The following is a 14,598-nucleotide window of genomic DNA, read 5'->3' on the forward strand; positions in this document are numbered from 1 at the left end:
CCGCTCTTTCTCCGACGGCACGACGACGCATTCCGGCGGTGGAACGGCGTACCTAACGCTGTCGTAACAGTAGGAATAGTACATGAACCTTTCCCTGAATCTCCGCATCTCCGCACGCTGTCTGGACGTAATGCGGGCGTAATCGCTGGTCAGAAGGAAAGCGTCTTCGGACAAAGAGCAGTTGCTGCTGTTTCTGTTCGGGTCGGACACGTGGCAGCCGTCGAGGACGACGTCTTTGAACTCGGAGACGAAGGGAGAGAAGGAGTAGTCGACGGAGAACTTTCCGCCATTGGTGGCCCAGCTCGAAGCATCCCATATGGTGGCGTAAAGCGACATCGGCTTTTGTGGATAGTCTCCTCCCATCTCTTCTTTTCTTATGATCTCTCTTATCGGTACGTCGTCCACCCAAAATCTGTTTATATATAGGGGTTTTTTTACGTGAGAAAAAAGATTAAATATAAAACTTAGGGTTATGATGATTGTAATGACGAGAAAATGTTTTTGATACGTACATGATTTTGCGGGGGTTCCATAGAATGCTGTATCTGTGAAATTCTTTTGATGGGTCGAACCAAAGGCGGTACCTTTCTTCTCTGCCGCGGTTCGTGCTCCCGTTTCCGTACATGTTTGTCTGAAATCTCCACGGCTTCCCTTGTATGTTCCCGAGAAACTCGATGTCTAGTTCGTCATGGTTCTTCACAAACACGTCCCCGTTCGATGTCTTCATGTAGTCATAGAATATGTAAATACTCGTTGATTAGGAAATCGTATATATGTTGTGAGAATAGATCATATATGCTAAGGCTTGAAATAAAGCGGCGATTCTTATTCTTACGTAGAAAGCGACGACAATACCGGCGGTGTAAGCTCCGGGCAACTTTATCAGCGAGCTGAAAAACCCATGTTGGTACATGTCCGACGAGATAAATCCTGATCCTGATCGTTTTCAAACTATATATAATTACTAACGATACATATATATATATATATATGACTTATAATCCGTAACGTAAACATACATAAATGAAAGATATCTCATCGTCTGCATGTGTCAAATAGATAAAAAGATCAGATCTTGTACTCATTCTCGTTTCATAGTTTTATACCGGATGATGATCTCGTGTTCTCAAATCTCGATATATATATACATATACACACACACGCACGCTGAACACGTAACTCTTTCGATTTCATGGACAATACCTCTCTAGTTCCAAACACGTGTTCCGTTAATGTCATATATCGAAGCCTATACATGTATGTATATATATATATACATACATTCTCAACCATCATAGAATATTATCAAAGAACAGAATATACAGAAGAAGTTACCGGTGTATTTATCGAGGAGGAGACGGACGCTCCGGTCGTCGGGAGACCGGATTAGGTTGCCGTCGCCGAACAGATGAGAGAGCCCTTCGTCGAAGAATATAGGGTTCATATTCTCGAACGCCGTAACGCCCTCCACACAAAATCCAATAACCAACCCATAAATTACAAAGCATTCCATCGAGAATGACATTGTCTCATCTTATTCCGCCAAAAATAATTTTTTTTTTTAAATCTATCTCTTTGATTATATATCCTTTTTTCGTTGTTGTTGAATCCCTTTGGTGTTCTTTTTTTTTTTTTTCTTTGGTCTCTCCGGTTGTTGGTTTTATGTTTTCGTCAAACATGTGGAAGAGAAGGACATGGAAATGGTCTTCGGCGACTCCGTGTTGGCGAAGACAATGCATGTTGTTCGGTGGAAATGCCCCTCTCAGCTTACGTATTTACATAATTGCCACCGCTAATCCTAATTAAAAACCAAGAGAACACGGAATTTACGAGGTAATATAATAATTCCCTGATTATATGCTCCCCCGCTCCGTCTCTGAATAGAAATGTCCCATGCTGAGAGAGGATTTAATGAACCTACTTTGCTATATATATTTTATACCATACCTTATGTGATTAATGTGATTATCATGATCTATTTGTAGGTTATGTAGTTAAAATTACATAATGATTAGTCATATTGATTATACCGTTTAACTTTATGTGTTAGTCATATATATGGTCATATTTGTCACACAAAAATAAATAAATAAATATGGTCCGAATTAAATATAACAAATTAAAGATAGTTTTGATATAATGACGTGAATGACCTCCTCGTAATTAAACAATTAAATAGATACACTTTTTTTTTAATTAAACAAACAGTTATAATCTGAAAATAATTCTTTCCTTTTCCCCTTTATAAGATTTCCAATTCTTGGAGAGCATTATTTCCGAATTTTTAGGCTTCCCTTATATTTTTTTATTCATTATTATATTTTTTTTATTCATTACTTGTAGTATAACCCCTCGACAAAATCTACACAAAATTTATCGATAGGATCTAGGGTTTTAAGCAAACTTTCTTGGCAATCTCTCTGTATATCTCCAAAACCCTAGACGAATATATTCCACCTGTAAGATCAGATCCCGTAGTGAAAACAAAACCTCGAGGGAGACAGTATGAGTTTCTGCTGTTTCAAGTCTCTACAGAAGTGCTTTCTAACGGCACATCCGCAGGGAGGAAACGATACAGTTCCAGAACTGATAATATCCGTGGATGGGGAAAGGCAAACGTACGGGCTTTCGTCGCACGAGATTACCAGACCGAACAGAGAACGGTTCCTTGATTTCTTGAAAGGTTCGGGAATAGACGAGCCGCCGCTCTCTTCTTGGAGCTGAGCATCTGCGGTTTCGCTTCACGAGCCATCGATGCGCAGCCCGGAGATTTCCGAGGGGTCGTGACAGTGGCTGTCGCCGTGAAACGTACGGACGATAAGTACGTGGACGACCCTTTGGTCAGGAGAATCGACAAGTACGAGAATGACGAACCTTGGAACATCACAGAAGCCGTACACGACCGGTTGATCGTCGTCGATCATTCCCTTCGGGTACGTACGGTTTTTTGTCCAGTTGGAACAGCTCTTGGAAATCGATCGTACGATTAATAGTTTCATCGACCCTGATAACACTCCGAGCCACGCTAGGGGCTCCTGCTGTTTTAAGAGCTTGCTGAGATACTCTCTCGACAGTGCAGAAACCCATGGACGAGGTTTAGGGACGAGACTCGAACTAAGCGTTGTCCGTGACAACAACGATGGTTCCACGGATCATCAAACGCTGCAGATATCTTCGCTTCCATCACCACCTGAGATTGTTGGAGGGAATAGAGAGATGTTTTTTTATTTCTTACAAAGCTCGGGAATGGATAAGGTTACTGCAGAGGCCTTGAAAGACAGCATTCACGATTTCGCCTTGCAAGTCATCCATGATGTGCAACCCGAAGGGGTTTTAATGTTGGTTGTCGAGGTTTTCCTTGCCGTGGATAAGTACATGGACGACCCTTTGATCAGGATAATCCACAAATACGAGGACGATGAACCTTGGAACATCAGAGAATACGTATATGACCGGGTTATCATCGTTGATCATTCCCGGTGGGAATATGAAGTGGATTCTACAGCTGACCCTGAAGAGACTGAGAATGACCCTTGGGAATTCTACCCTGGAGAGAGTGAGAATGAGCCTTGGGAGACTGAGAATGAGTCTTGGGGCGTAGAATCGCTTGATGATGAGATCATAACCGGGTTTGTACCGGCAACCGAGTTTACCATCGAATCATTGTTGAAGGAAACAACGATGTTCGGGCAAATGAACGTTACCACAGAGGAGAACAACTGTGTAATCTGCTTAGAGGATTTCACGTCGGAGGCGAGAGTGGCTTCTTTACAACTGTGTATTGTGCAGTGGCTCGAGTTAAGCCATCTTTGTCCATTGTGTCGGTTTAGGTTCCATTTTGAAACACAACCTTCCAAGGAGTAAGTAGTTGTAAGAAACCTCAATACAAAAGCAGTGATTCTTTTAAGTACCAAGAAACAGAGGATGTTTTCATGCTAAGAGTGAGGATTTATTGAAACTAGTTTAAGGCGAAATGACCATCATATTCAGAATTTGTCCAGCTCAGCTTTTTCTGATACAATTGGCTATTAGAATGCAAAAAACAACTGAGAACGATGACAGTGTACATGTAATAGGTAATACAACCTGTTCTTCAAGCAACTGTGTTGGAACCGATTTTGATTAAGACAATGGATTTCACAGTTAATGGAATACGGGATGTGATGCAAAGTCGAGCTCTGACGGAGACAAAACGAGCTTTTCCCTCCCTCGGTTCCCTGTATACGAGCAATGAGGGAAGAAATCCGGTGAGAGAAGAGAACAACATCATCAGATAAGTCTTCAGATGATGTCATGGCTAAGCTATTATCCTTGACTTAAGTCTAATTGTTGAGATGGCTATCCATCTTAGTTAATGAAGAAAGAACTGGTTTTGTAAAATTTGTTTCTTTGTGTTGAGCCATTTTCATCGAATAGACGGAAACATAACATAACAAAAGGAAAACGAAGAAAGATGGAAGTAGCATCGCGCACCTGGTCCAGTCGGGTCTGACTAGTATATTTCATCATCAGGGATATCTGGCGTCAAGAATTTCCTCGGATCTTTACTGATCTCCACGTAATTTAGTCTTGGTTTCACCCTGTCGGGTACAGGAAACAGGGGGATGATGCTGTCTCTATCGATGACTCCATCTATTATCCCGTACTCAACTGCTTCAACGGGGGACATGTACCGGTCTCTATCTATATCTTTCTCGACTTGCTCAAATGTACGACCAGTGAAACCCGAGATAATCCTCGTGACATTGTTCTTGTTATGCATCACTTCCCTGGCTTGGATTTCGACATCAACGGCTTGGCCACTGGCACCTCCAAAAGGTTGATGAATCATTATACGAGTGTTGGGCATCACAAAGCGCTTGCCTTTAGTTCCACTGCCGAGGATTATGGAAGCAGTTGATGCCGATATGCCTAAGGCAACTGTGGAGACATCAGCCCTCACAAGCTGCACCACGTCGTATATAGCCATGGTTGCACTAATGGAAACAAAGAAACAGGAGGTCCATTAGCAACAGAAAGAGAGTTCAGTTCAGACACCCAACAGCGTTACCAGGCAATGGAACAAGTACTTCAGTTTAGGACAACAAGACAGAATCGTCTCAGATGGTTTTCATCTCTTACAGAGCTCAGATCAACAATGGTATGAACAGTTCAACTGAATTAAGCTTATCTGGAAACCATTCGAGTCACAAGGCATCATACTCTTTATCCAGTAGATTGCTGATGAAACGTAGAATAAGGTTACCCTTACAAACAATCCACCGAGGCAAAAGGAATTCCTTTCAGTTCCAAATTAGAACCCTAAAACCTCGACTACTCTCAGCAACCGGGGAAATCGATTTGGACAGCACAATTGTGGAAACACAGATGAGAAAAAAGAAAAGGAATTGAACCTGAGGGATCCGCCAGAGGAATTGATAAAGAGCTTGATGTCTTTCTTAGGGTCCTGGGCATCCAAAAGCAGCAACTGACTCATAATGGCGTCGGCCACGAGATCGTCGATGCTGCTGCCGAGAAATACGATACGCTCCCTAAGGAGAAGCCCCATGACGTCGGACTCGGCGCCACGCATGGCGGTCGCCGGCGTCTGAGGCGCCGAAAACATTATGGAGCCATCGGAGAATTTGGTCCGCGAGGGCGGAGACTTCAGTGACGCGAAAATAGGTCGATTGCAGGGCCTAAAAGAAGAAGAAGAAAAGGAAGAGGACGAAGAAGGAGAAGAGAGTCTGTGCGAGACGAGGTGAGGTTTCAATGAAGATGAGAGAGAGAGGGTTCCCATGGCTGCGAAGACGACGTAGTTGAGATAAAACCTCGGAGGAAGAAGCAGAAGAAGAACGCGCAGCCAAGGATCTGGTTTCGGGTCGGATCCGGGTTTTATCTTGAGCCGGGTTGTAGATTACACGTGGGGGGAAAAGGGTAATTTTTTTTTCAATGGTTTCTCATTTCTGTACTTACAAAAAAAAAAAAGTTCTTTGTGCATTTTCCACGGGATTCAGAACAGAAATTGAACAGCTATTCGTTGGAGTATCATAAAAGAAAAGGAACAAAACTAAGGCAGGACATAGAGAACGAAGTTTGGAGAAGCTGTTCCATCACTTACAATGCTTACAACTCTATTAGGAAGACAATTCAGATGGGCTAAGACAAAGTATCATTTTTGTGGTTCCAAGGTTTCATCTAGGTCACCTTCTTCCGTGTCATCAATGTCCTGAAGGTGATGCAGAGCAACTTTCGGCCTTTTGGCTCTCACCTCACCTTCTTCTTCCTCGTCTCCATCCATGGCTTCTTTCCTTTTCGCATCCTCCCCTTCCTCGGGAATATGTGGTTTCACTTCCTTGGCCTTCTTCTTGGACTGCTCTTTCAGTTCTTTCAGAAACTTCTGAACTTCGTCGTCTTCCGCCAGATCCAACGGGGTTCTCCCGGCTTTCGTCTTGGCACTGGTATCGGCACCTTTCTTCACCAAGTACTTCACGAGTTCGAGGTGGGAACCTTGAGAAGCATAGTGAAGCGGGGTAAAGCCCTTGCGAGTGACAGCTTTTACAGAAACCCCGGATGACAAGAGCGTTCTTACGACTTCCAAGTGTCCCTTTTGGGCAGCAAAGTGAACAGCACCCATGTCATCCATGGCTGCAGCTCCTGCATCGGCTTTGTTCTTGCAGAGGTAGCTCACCACCTCCACATGACCTGCCCATGCTGCTAAGTGTAGTCTGCTTGCCCATGAGGGCTGATGTCAAGGAAAAGAATGCAGAAGAAGAGATGCCAATGCAAGTATTCAAACAGACACTGCTCTAAGTATAGTTTACAAGCCATATGGTATTCACTTCATCATTCTCCCTCAAAATCAAATAGATATAGGAGCATAAGCGTATTAACCCATTCAAATTGAAAACACTAAAAGCTTGACCAAATGTTAACATTCGACAACCAGAGAGACATGAAAGCTAAATACATAGTCATAAATTCATCTGCTGAAAAGAGAAGCGGGCGAACATTCATAGCCAAAAGATTCCACTGTGCATCAAGTTGGAATGAACCGAATGGTGAAAATGAAGGGAAGCCTTATAAGTCTATGGTTTTCTTATCATCAGATTCCTTTGGACACAGAGAGTAAACTATGTTCTTTCAGACTAAAGAGAAAAAAGATGTATCGAATACTTTCCTCAGCATCTGAAAGATGCGAATTCACGTATCATGTAAGAACAGAGACATGTAAAGCTACCATAGTAACCCGAAAATTTCAGCCAAATGAACTTCTCAACGGAAAAATCATCGTCAACTAGTAACGGAAGCCAACAGAATCGATGTCAGAAAGCTTCTCAAACCAGACAAAAGGGTTTTGCCCCTAAATCTCGCGAGGAACCCTAACTATGACAAAGCCAACAAAATAACAAATAGGAAAAAAAGATTCACCTAACAAACATGAAAAATCGAACGAACCGTGAAATAGAGAACGAGAGAATTTGAGAGAAGAGGGAAAAAGAAAAAGGATACGGTGTCCGAGAATGCTTATCTCTAGAATTGACGGCCAAAGGATTGGAGCTGAGGATAGCCTGAACCGCCGCCAAGTCGCCGGACCTCGCCGCCGCATGAAGATCCTTCGCTCCTCCTCCACTGCTCCTGCCCGCCATTTCTTCAGTGCTACAACTCTCTTTCTCCCCCGTCCATGGGGTCTCCGCAGCTATTCTAACAGGTGAAAATGGCGGTTCGGGTCGGGGCGAAACGGGCCCAGTGGAGCCCGTTCCTTATTGGGCTTAGATCAAGACAGGCCTAAGAGACTGCCCGTCGTACGACATTATGTATATAAAACACCACTGTGGTCGATTTTTGTCATTAATTTCATAAATATATTTTTCTATATTATCTCATTTAAATTCAAACCCTGTAAAAAAAATCCAAACCTATGTAACAAGGAATCTGATGCATACATTAAAGTTTAAACAAAATAAACATATGGTGTTCCTTTCGTCAATAATTTCTTTCAACCATCAAAATCAGTGATTGTGTTAGATTCAAATAAAGTATATCTGCCTTGGTCCAACCCAAAGTGAAATTCAAATAAATATTTGACAGTTTTTAATTTTTTCTAAAACAATATATAAAAGATATGTGATTTGTTTTTTACAATTGTGGGATCTCAGGCCAGGGGAGCTCCCATGGCAGGCGGACTAGGATGTAAATTAACATCTACAACTTTAAGTGTCAGATTAAGATTTATACTAAAATACGAGGACCAAAATGAAATGAAAGTTTATGTAGCGAGTAAGAAAATAAATATCTTACACGCATATAAATGGTATTTATTCAGAGCTCGTTCTTATCTCTGTCTTCTTCCTCATTTTGACTTTTTTCTTCGCGATTCGTAGGTAAACATTTCCCTATTTTGGTCTGATTTTTTCTGCAATTCAACCATATTTTTTCTTTGTAATTTGATTTGTGGTGATCGTTATGTGCTTTACTCGTTTGATCCGTTTTTTGTTTTTCCTCGTTTGATTTGTCTGATCGAATCGATTTTCGTTCGTCGCCGAAAGGGTTCCGGTTTCGTGTCTTTGATCCGATTGTAGGGTATGCCATGCATATATGTATGTGTTCGTGTGTAACTTATGGGCCTTTGGCCAAACAAGGGTCCGTATTTCCACACTTTATTTTGATCTTTGTTTGTGGTAAATAGTGGTTGGAGTTATCTGAACACCACAAATTCTTCGTATCATTTGTTCTTTTGTTTCTTCTCTATAGATTTTGGTTGGACGTTGCATTTTTACCCTTTTGACTTGTTTGTGATTCAAATTGTGGCGGTGGATCTCATATTGACTCAAAACGATTCAACATAACTGCTGTGATCCACAATCTGTTGAATTTGGTTTCCATAAATCCGTGTAAACTGCTAGTTAATTCGAGTTTAGAGATTAAACTGATCAATATCGTGATGTTATGTTCATGTAGATCGTTGCTGATCGAGAAAAAACATGGGAGGTGGCAAGGACAAGCATGGTGATCAGGACAAAGGCTTTCACGGGTATCCCCCGGGGCAGTACCCACCGCCTCCTGGGGCGTATCCTCCTGCTGGTTATCCGCCTCAAGGTTATCCTCCTCCGGGAGGCTATCCCCCTCCAGGAGGGTATCCTCCCGGAGCATACCCTCCTGCTCCCGGAGGGTATCCCCCTGCCGGCTACCCTGGGCAGCATCATTCTGGTATGTTCATTTTATCCATTTCCTGTGTAGTTCGTTGTGGTATCGATCTGATAAACGTTTCTTTAGACCTATTTCATCGTTGATCCTTCATGATCTGCTTATCCAATGGAACTGTCACTTCCCTGTCCTGTCGGTGAATTTAGTTGTGGTTTGCAATTTCTATTTTGATTCCGTCCATCAATTACGTAATAATCTGTTTATAAATTGTCTGAATGTTAAACCTTTGGAGCGTTTCCATAACACCATTCTGATGTACCTTGTTCAAGACAGGCTTCTTTTGACATTAATCTGGAGAAATTCTACTGTATCATCGGTTTTTACCTTTTTGGTTGTTTCATGTAATGGCAGGACATGGAGCAGGGGTTGGGGCTTTGGTAGCAGGGGTGGCTGGTGCAGCTGCAGCGGCCTATGGAGCTCAGCACGTAGGCCATAGCTCTCACAACCCATATGGTCATGTGCTCGGCCATGGTCATGGTGGTCACGGTAAGTTCAAGCACGGCAAGCACGGCAAGTTCAAGCACGGTAAGCACGGCAAGTTCAAACACGGGAAGCATGGAGGAAAATTCAAGAAGTGGAAGTGAGAAGATCTTTACTGCTACAACTCTTTATCTGACCCTGATGCTTAAATAATTCCCAGATACACTATTTGACTCTGGTGAGAGATTGATGGTTTGGCTTTCGTGTGAAATAGTTGACACCTTTTTTTTTTTTATCACAACAGATATGATATTGTGAAGCTTATCTATATATTATATGGCTTTGTGTTGACATTCAGACAGGATCCGACTAACTGCAGGAACGGTCGTTTCGTTCTGATCTTTCGTTGTTCTTAACACAGTTTCAGTGTTTCGCGGCTACCGTGATGAGGACATCGAAAGACTCGGTTTCTACGGAACAGGTTTTGATTGTGTTTTCTTCATTTGTTCGATACATATTCCTTCCCCTTTCTTTTTCCGTTACATTCTCGTAAAGCCAATTACATCCTCTTTAGAACATCAATAACATAACTTCCGACACAATAAGCGATGGCCTGAACAGTGACCATAGGATTCACCCCCAAAGCTGTCGGAAAAACACTGGTGTCCGCCACGAATAGGCCCTCGACCTCCCACGTCTCCCCCGTCGGCCTCACCGCAGATTTCTCGGCCGCAACTCCCATCCGGCAACTCCCCATTTGGTGAGCCGAACATATCTGCCCTGACAACCCCTTCAACGGCTTCGAACTCTCCTCTCTCACGAACCTCTCGTACTCTTCTGAGCTTGCCGCCTTCACATTCAAGCTCTTCCCTTCCAAGTTGTGCGTCCCGATCTCTTCAGCCCCTGCCGCTGTAAGAATCCTCAAGATTCTCTCTATACCCTTCTTTAGATTCTCTTCGTCTGTTCCGTTTAGGGTATAGGTGATGGAATTCAGGGATCGGATTTCCCCCGAACCTTTGTCTCTCGTAAGCGCGAAAACATGGGCAGTTCTTGAGAACTTTAGCATGCGGTTCTTGTAATCTTTGCCTGAGGTCCACGGAATGATACCGGAGAACATCCCGGGATGAAGGGCCGGGGTTTGAATGATCGTCGTGCCGTAAGAATTTGGCGATTCTACTTCGGCATCAGCTGAGACTGTAGACATTGTCGTCATAATCCCTCCCTCGTAGCTCTTCTTCCCCTTCCCCGGCCACTTCTCTTCCGGGAACCATCCCCATGCCATCGCTACGGGATGTAGACAAAGGTTTCTTCCGATGTTAGGGTTCTTCAATCCGCTGTTTCTTAACAAGATAGGCGTTCTAAGTGCCCCGCAAGCGACGATCGTCACTTTCGATTCCACAACGTAAATCTCTTTTCTCGCCTCGTCAATATTCTCGAAGAGAAATGCAACTCCAGCCGCTGTCTTCTTCCCTCGCTCTCGCCTTTGTAAGACTTGAAGTGCTTCACAGCCGGGAAGGATCACACCGTTGCCCGAATCGACCAAATCTACGAGCCAAGTCTCGGCGGTTCCCTTCTTCCGACCTTTCTTGCATCCGAAGCAACAGAACCCGCAGTAATGGTCGGCCAAAGAATTTCTTGGAATCGACTTCACCGGAAACCCTAGTGCTTCACAACCCTTCCTCAAGATCTCATTGTTAAACCCTTCTTCCACAAATCCACTTTGAACACCCATTCTTTCACATACTACATCCATTGCCTCTCTGTAAAATCCACTCTCAAACAGTTTAAGCCCACACTTCTCCGACCATTCCTTGATCACATTTTCCGGTGTTCGGATCGAGGCTGACCAATTCACCGTCGAGCCGCCTCCGACCGAAGAGCCAGCGAGGATCACGGTGTTCATGTCGGCCGTGGCCACTAACCCGCTGGATAAGTACATCTGCTCCATTGCTTGCCCCTCGAGCAAAGAAAGATTGTTTCTCGCATAGTAATTCCCTTTCTCCAACACCAACACTTTGTAACCGGCTTTCGCAAGAACTCCGGCCACCACTCCTCCACCGGATCCCGACCCAACCACCACCGCATCGCACCGGATTTTCATGACCGGGTCGGAAATTGAAGACCCGGGTCGACGATCTCTTCCATGACTGTTCTTTCCCGTTCGAGTCGAAACTTGGAATCCATGGCGGTTTAGTGTTTCTATGACAACTTCTCTAGGGTTCATGAGATCGACAATGCCATTGTAGATTGGTCCGAAGATCTGTTCAGGCTCCTTCTTCGTCTTCTCTTGATGCTCTCTGTGTATCGTCTGATCCTCTTGGTCGCTGTCTTCTGAATCTGAGATCGGTCCTGTGTATCTTATTGCCTCCCATGCCAAGTTCTTGCCTTTTTCATCCACCTGAACCATTCACGAACAGATCGATCGTGTTCGGACTGAACAAAACCTCACGTGTGTCGGAACAACAATCTGAAAAAAGTTAAATGAGAATCTGCCTGAGTGAAGAAGACGAGGGCCGTGATGAGTTTCATGGCCTTGAAGAACATTCTGAGGAGAGAGAAAAAGCTCGAAGCCCATGAGAGCATAATCTCTTCTCTCTGCTTCTGCGGCAACCGGCAGAATCTCCGGCAGTACGGAAACTCGCCGGAAAAGCTTTTCCGACCACATAAGACGAGACTTCCGATGTGAGTGGACAGCAACCAGAGTGCTGCTCTTAATAGCCACTTCTTTGGGTGGTCAAGTGTCCCGCTTATTTTCCTCGCCACCTAAACGTCACCCAATCAAAACAATTTTAAAAAATATAATTAAAAAAAATAAATTGAATATTTAATATAAGTTTGATTATAGTTAATTACCGAGATGGAAATAACATTTAAATTTGGAGGGACTCCCTTGTTTTTTTTTTTCTTTTTTGAAAATTATATGATACCGACGTTCATATATCACAAGTACATAGCTGTCTGAAAATTCCTAATCGATGATGGCTACAATAATGACATCAACACATCCAGACCAGAAGTACTCGAAAGTTGTTGGCCTCTATGTTTCATTGATTTGGATTTTGGAGTATGGTATGCGTGGGGAAATTAATTTCATGGTTACGTATTATTTAATATAATTATTAAACTTATATGCCATTATTTTATTTTAGATTCTTATAATATTTAAAAAAATAAAATTATTTCTCTCTCTCTCTCTCTCTCTCTCTATATATATATATATATATATATATCATAACACTGAATCTCAAGTATTTTCAATGATATTATACTCAGAATATCTATAAAACTATGCATTCAGATATAGTAGATGATCGGTTGTATTATTGACGAATAAATAATCATTAATCGATCTAATGATGGCTTTTAAAATGATATGTATCCTTACCAAAAAAAATGATAAAATAAAATAAAATGATATGTGTCATTTTTTAAAATTCTAATGCGTTTTTTGAAGCCTTTCCATTGGTCAATCGTTTGTAGATTAAGAAAACGATCACATGGTATGGTTGATCTTATATACTAAACCTCAACTCCAGTGCCATAAAAAAATCATCAGTTATTTTTTTCCTTTTTTAGGGGTAAATATAAATAAATAGTTCAAATAAATTATGCAAATCAAATTAACATCCGGTAAATTTTATTTAACTAAGCTAAATCATTTCAATGATTTCGAGCTTCAACTAAAATCCCGAGTTCCAAACTACACAAAAACTTACCAAGAATTTTAAAAAATAAGGAAAAAAAAAGCATATCTTTTTTCAGCAATTGTGAATATTTCTGTAGACAGTTTCTTTTGGTGAATGAATGAATGTATGTATGTATGTATGTATGTATGTATGTATGTATGTATGTATGTATGTATGTATGTATGTATGTATGTATGTATGTATGTATGTATGTATGTATGTATGTATGTATGTATGTATGTATGTGCAGAATGCATGTGTGTGTATACATATTATATATATATATATATACTTTTTTTTATACATTATATATATATATATACTTATATGCAAACACCTACGCGGTCGGGAGTTCCCATCTGAGAAGCCGAGGCGGCAAAGAAGCCGGCGACATGGTCGTCCACGTGGCACACTTCCGAGCCGTTGATGGATGGTATCAAGGTGTCGCAGATGGCCCACAGCGATTCCATCTCACGCGCCGTCAGGGAATTTGCGTGAAACGGCGTCGTCTTGTAATTTCCGCCGCCGTGTGTCACCGTCTTCTTATCTTTCTGAGGGCAACAACCGTCGTTATTTATCATTTCGATTTTTGGGGAAATAAAATAAGATGAAATTTTGCATGTAGACAAAGGGCGAGGGGGGCTAAATATATGCACTCGCATATATGCACACGTGTATTGTGTATATATATACATACGCGTGGAATTATGTTATAACCAGATTTAATCATATACATTTATATATATGAAAATTAAGTGATATATTTTACATTTGTTGAATTGAGCCCGTGAGTTAGTGAATTAATGATCGTATTTGGACGTTTAACATTGAATCGAACTGAATGAAATAATATACTATCCTATAAAATAAAATATGATTTAAAAATTAATTAATTGTGTTCAAAATAAATATGTAAATAATTTTAAAAAATAAATGAAGATAAAATATTTCTTTCAAAATATTTATTTTAAATAAAAATTGTATTCGAATTAGATAATGATAAAATCTGGAATATATTAAAAAAATTAGTATAAAATTGGAATATATATTATAAATTTTTGAAAACTAAAAACATTATTTCAAAGTAAATTGAACCAAATGCAACCTATTGATATATGATTTGGTAATAGAAACTATAAAGCATAATATGTACATGATTTGATTTTATTATAGGTAGCGCGGTGACATTAAATATAATTGTTATAAGAGGAAAATTGTTAGGTAAGTTTCTTAAAGAGAATTGTCACTTTTCTAAGTTTAGAATGAAATTTAATTTTGCATAGTAATATATACATACATATATATA

At 41.4% G+C, this 14,598-nt stretch overlaps 6 protein-coding genes across 7 annotated transcripts in view; 2 read left to right on the forward strand and 4 right to left on the reverse strand.

Moving 5' to 3' along the window:
- Positions 1-1,548, reverse strand: part of LOC104813349 (probable xyloglucan endotransglucosylase/hydrolase protein 29) — a 2,521-nt gene extending 973 nt beyond the window's left edge. The window contains exons 1-4 of the mRNA XM_010540907.1: positions 1,336-1,548; positions 836-936; positions 513-721; positions 5-412 (exon numbers count right to left, since the gene is read on the reverse strand). Coding sequence (XP_010539209.1) covers positions 5-412; positions 513-721; positions 836-936; positions 1,336-1,525 — 908 coding nt within the window. The 5' untranslated portion in view covers positions 1,526-1,548. The remainder of the gene's footprint in view (positions 1-4; positions 413-512; positions 722-835; positions 937-1,335) is intronic.
- An 849-nt stretch (positions 1,549-2,397) lies between these two features.
- Positions 2,398-3,884, forward strand: LOC104812887. The gene is made up of 2 exons (XM_010540285.1): positions 2,398-2,933; positions 3,075-3,884. Exon 2 carries the CDS (start codon positions 3,217-3,219, stop codon positions 3,862-3,864), a length of 648 nt encoding a protein of 215 aa, XP_010538587.1. The 5' UTR covers positions 2,398-2,933; positions 3,075-3,216; the 3' UTR covers positions 3,865-3,884.
- Positions 3,885-3,962: 78 nt separating this feature from the next.
- Positions 3,963-5,831, reverse strand: LOC104812888 (ATP-dependent Clp protease proteolytic subunit 4, chloroplastic-like). The gene is made up of 3 exons (XM_010540286.2): positions 5,394-5,831; positions 4,474-4,976; positions 3,963-4,217 (listed from the first exon to the last, which is right to left on the reverse strand). Exons 1-2 carry the CDS (start codon positions 5,777-5,779, stop codon positions 4,493-4,495), a joined length of 870 nt encoding a protein of 289 aa, XP_010538588.1. The 5' UTR covers positions 5,780-5,831; the 3' UTR covers positions 3,963-4,217; positions 4,474-4,492.
- A 128-nt stretch (positions 5,832-5,959) lies between these two features.
- LOC104812889 (ankyrin-3) lies at positions 5,960-7,651 on the reverse strand. The gene is made up of 2 exons (XM_010540287.2): positions 7,492-7,651; positions 5,960-6,707 (listed from the first exon to the last, which is right to left on the reverse strand). Exons 1-2 carry the CDS (start codon positions 7,626-7,628, stop codon positions 6,152-6,154), a joined length of 693 nt encoding a protein of 230 aa, XP_010538589.1. The 5' UTR covers positions 7,629-7,651; the 3' UTR covers positions 5,960-6,151.
- A 658-nt stretch (positions 7,652-8,309) lies between these two features.
- On the forward strand, positions 8,310-9,936 carry LOC104812892 (glycine-rich protein A3-like). The gene is made up of 3 exons (XM_010540290.2): positions 8,310-8,363; positions 8,941-9,189; positions 9,538-9,936. Exons 2-3 carry the CDS (start codon positions 8,964-8,966, stop codon positions 9,768-9,770), a joined length of 459 nt encoding a protein of 152 aa, XP_010538592.1. The 5' UTR covers positions 8,310-8,363; positions 8,941-8,963; the 3' UTR covers positions 9,771-9,936.
- Positions 9,787-13,931, reverse strand: LOC104812891 (long-chain-alcohol oxidase FAO4A). 2 transcript variants are annotated; one of them, XM_010540289.2, is made up of 4 exons: positions 13,634-13,931; positions 12,100-12,369; positions 10,226-12,004; positions 9,787-10,114 (listed from the first exon to the last, which is right to left on the reverse strand). In XM_010540289.2, exons 1-4 carry the CDS (start codon positions 13,871-13,873, stop codon positions 10,106-10,108), a joined length of 2,298 nt encoding a protein of 765 aa, XP_010538591.1. In that variant the 5' UTR covers positions 13,874-13,931; the 3' UTR covers positions 9,787-10,105. The 2 variants fall into 2 exon arrangements, with proteins under 2 accessions (XP_010538591.1, XP_010538590.1); XM_010540288.2 differs by lacking the exon at positions 9,787-10,114 and having other exon boundaries at positions 10,154-12,004; positions 13,634-13,930.
- Between the last annotated feature and the right edge of the window lie 667 nt (positions 13,932-14,598).

This window comes from Tarenaya hassleriana, unplaced genomic scaffold (assembly GCF_000463585.1).
Source record: "Tarenaya hassleriana unplaced genomic scaffold, ASM46358v1 Cleome2, whole genome shotgun sequence".
Classification (NCBI taxonomy): Eukaryota; Viridiplantae; Streptophyta; class Magnoliopsida; order Brassicales; family Cleomaceae; genus Tarenaya; species Tarenaya hassleriana.

What these genes read in the sequence shown, in the direction of transcription:
- LOC104812892 (XM_010540290.2), top strand. Translation starts at nt 8,964, where the DNA reads ATGGGAGGTGGCAAGGACAAGCATGGTGATCAGGACAAAGGCTTTCAC. An exon ending in CCCTGGGCAGCATCATTCTG is followed by an intron (nt 9,190 to 9,537) that starts GTATGTTCATTT and finishes ATGTAATGGCAG; the next exon opens with GACATGGAGCAGGGGTTGGG.
- LOC104812888 (XM_010540286.2), bottom strand. Translation starts at nt 5,779, where the DNA reads ATGGGAACCCTCTCTCTCTCATCTTCATTGAAACCTCACCTCGTCTCG. An exon ending in TCCTCTGGCGGATCCCTCAG is followed by an intron (nt 4,977 to 5,393) that starts GTTCAATTCCTT and finishes TGTTTCCATTAG; the next exon opens with TGCAACCATGGCTATATACG.
- LOC104812887 (XM_010540285.1), top strand. Translation starts at nt 3,217, where the DNA reads ATGTTTTTTTATTTCTTACAAAGCTCGGGAATGGATAAGGTTACTGCA.
- LOC104812891 (XM_010540288.2), bottom strand. Translation starts at nt 13,873, where the DNA reads ATGATAAATAACGACGGTTGTTGCCCTCAGAAAGATAAGAAGACGGTG. An exon ending in AGATGGGAACTCCCGACCGC is followed by an intron (nt 12,370 to 13,633) that starts GTAGGTGTTTGC and finishes GGTGACGTTTAG; the next exon opens with GTGGCGAGGAAAATAAGCGG. An exon ending in CCCTCGTCTTCTTCACTCAG is followed by an intron (nt 12,005 to 12,099) that starts GCAGATTCTCAT and finishes TGAATGGTTCAG; the next exon opens with GTGGATGAAAAAGGCAAGAA.
- LOC104812889 (XM_010540287.2), bottom strand. Translation starts at nt 7,628, where the DNA reads ATGGCGGGCAGGAGCAGTGGAGGAGGAGCGAAGGATCTTCATGCGGCG. An exon ending in GATAAGCATTCTCGGACACC is followed by an intron (nt 6,708 to 7,491) that starts GTATCCTTTTTC and finishes ATGGGCAAGCAG; the next exon opens with ACTACACTTAGCAGCATGGG.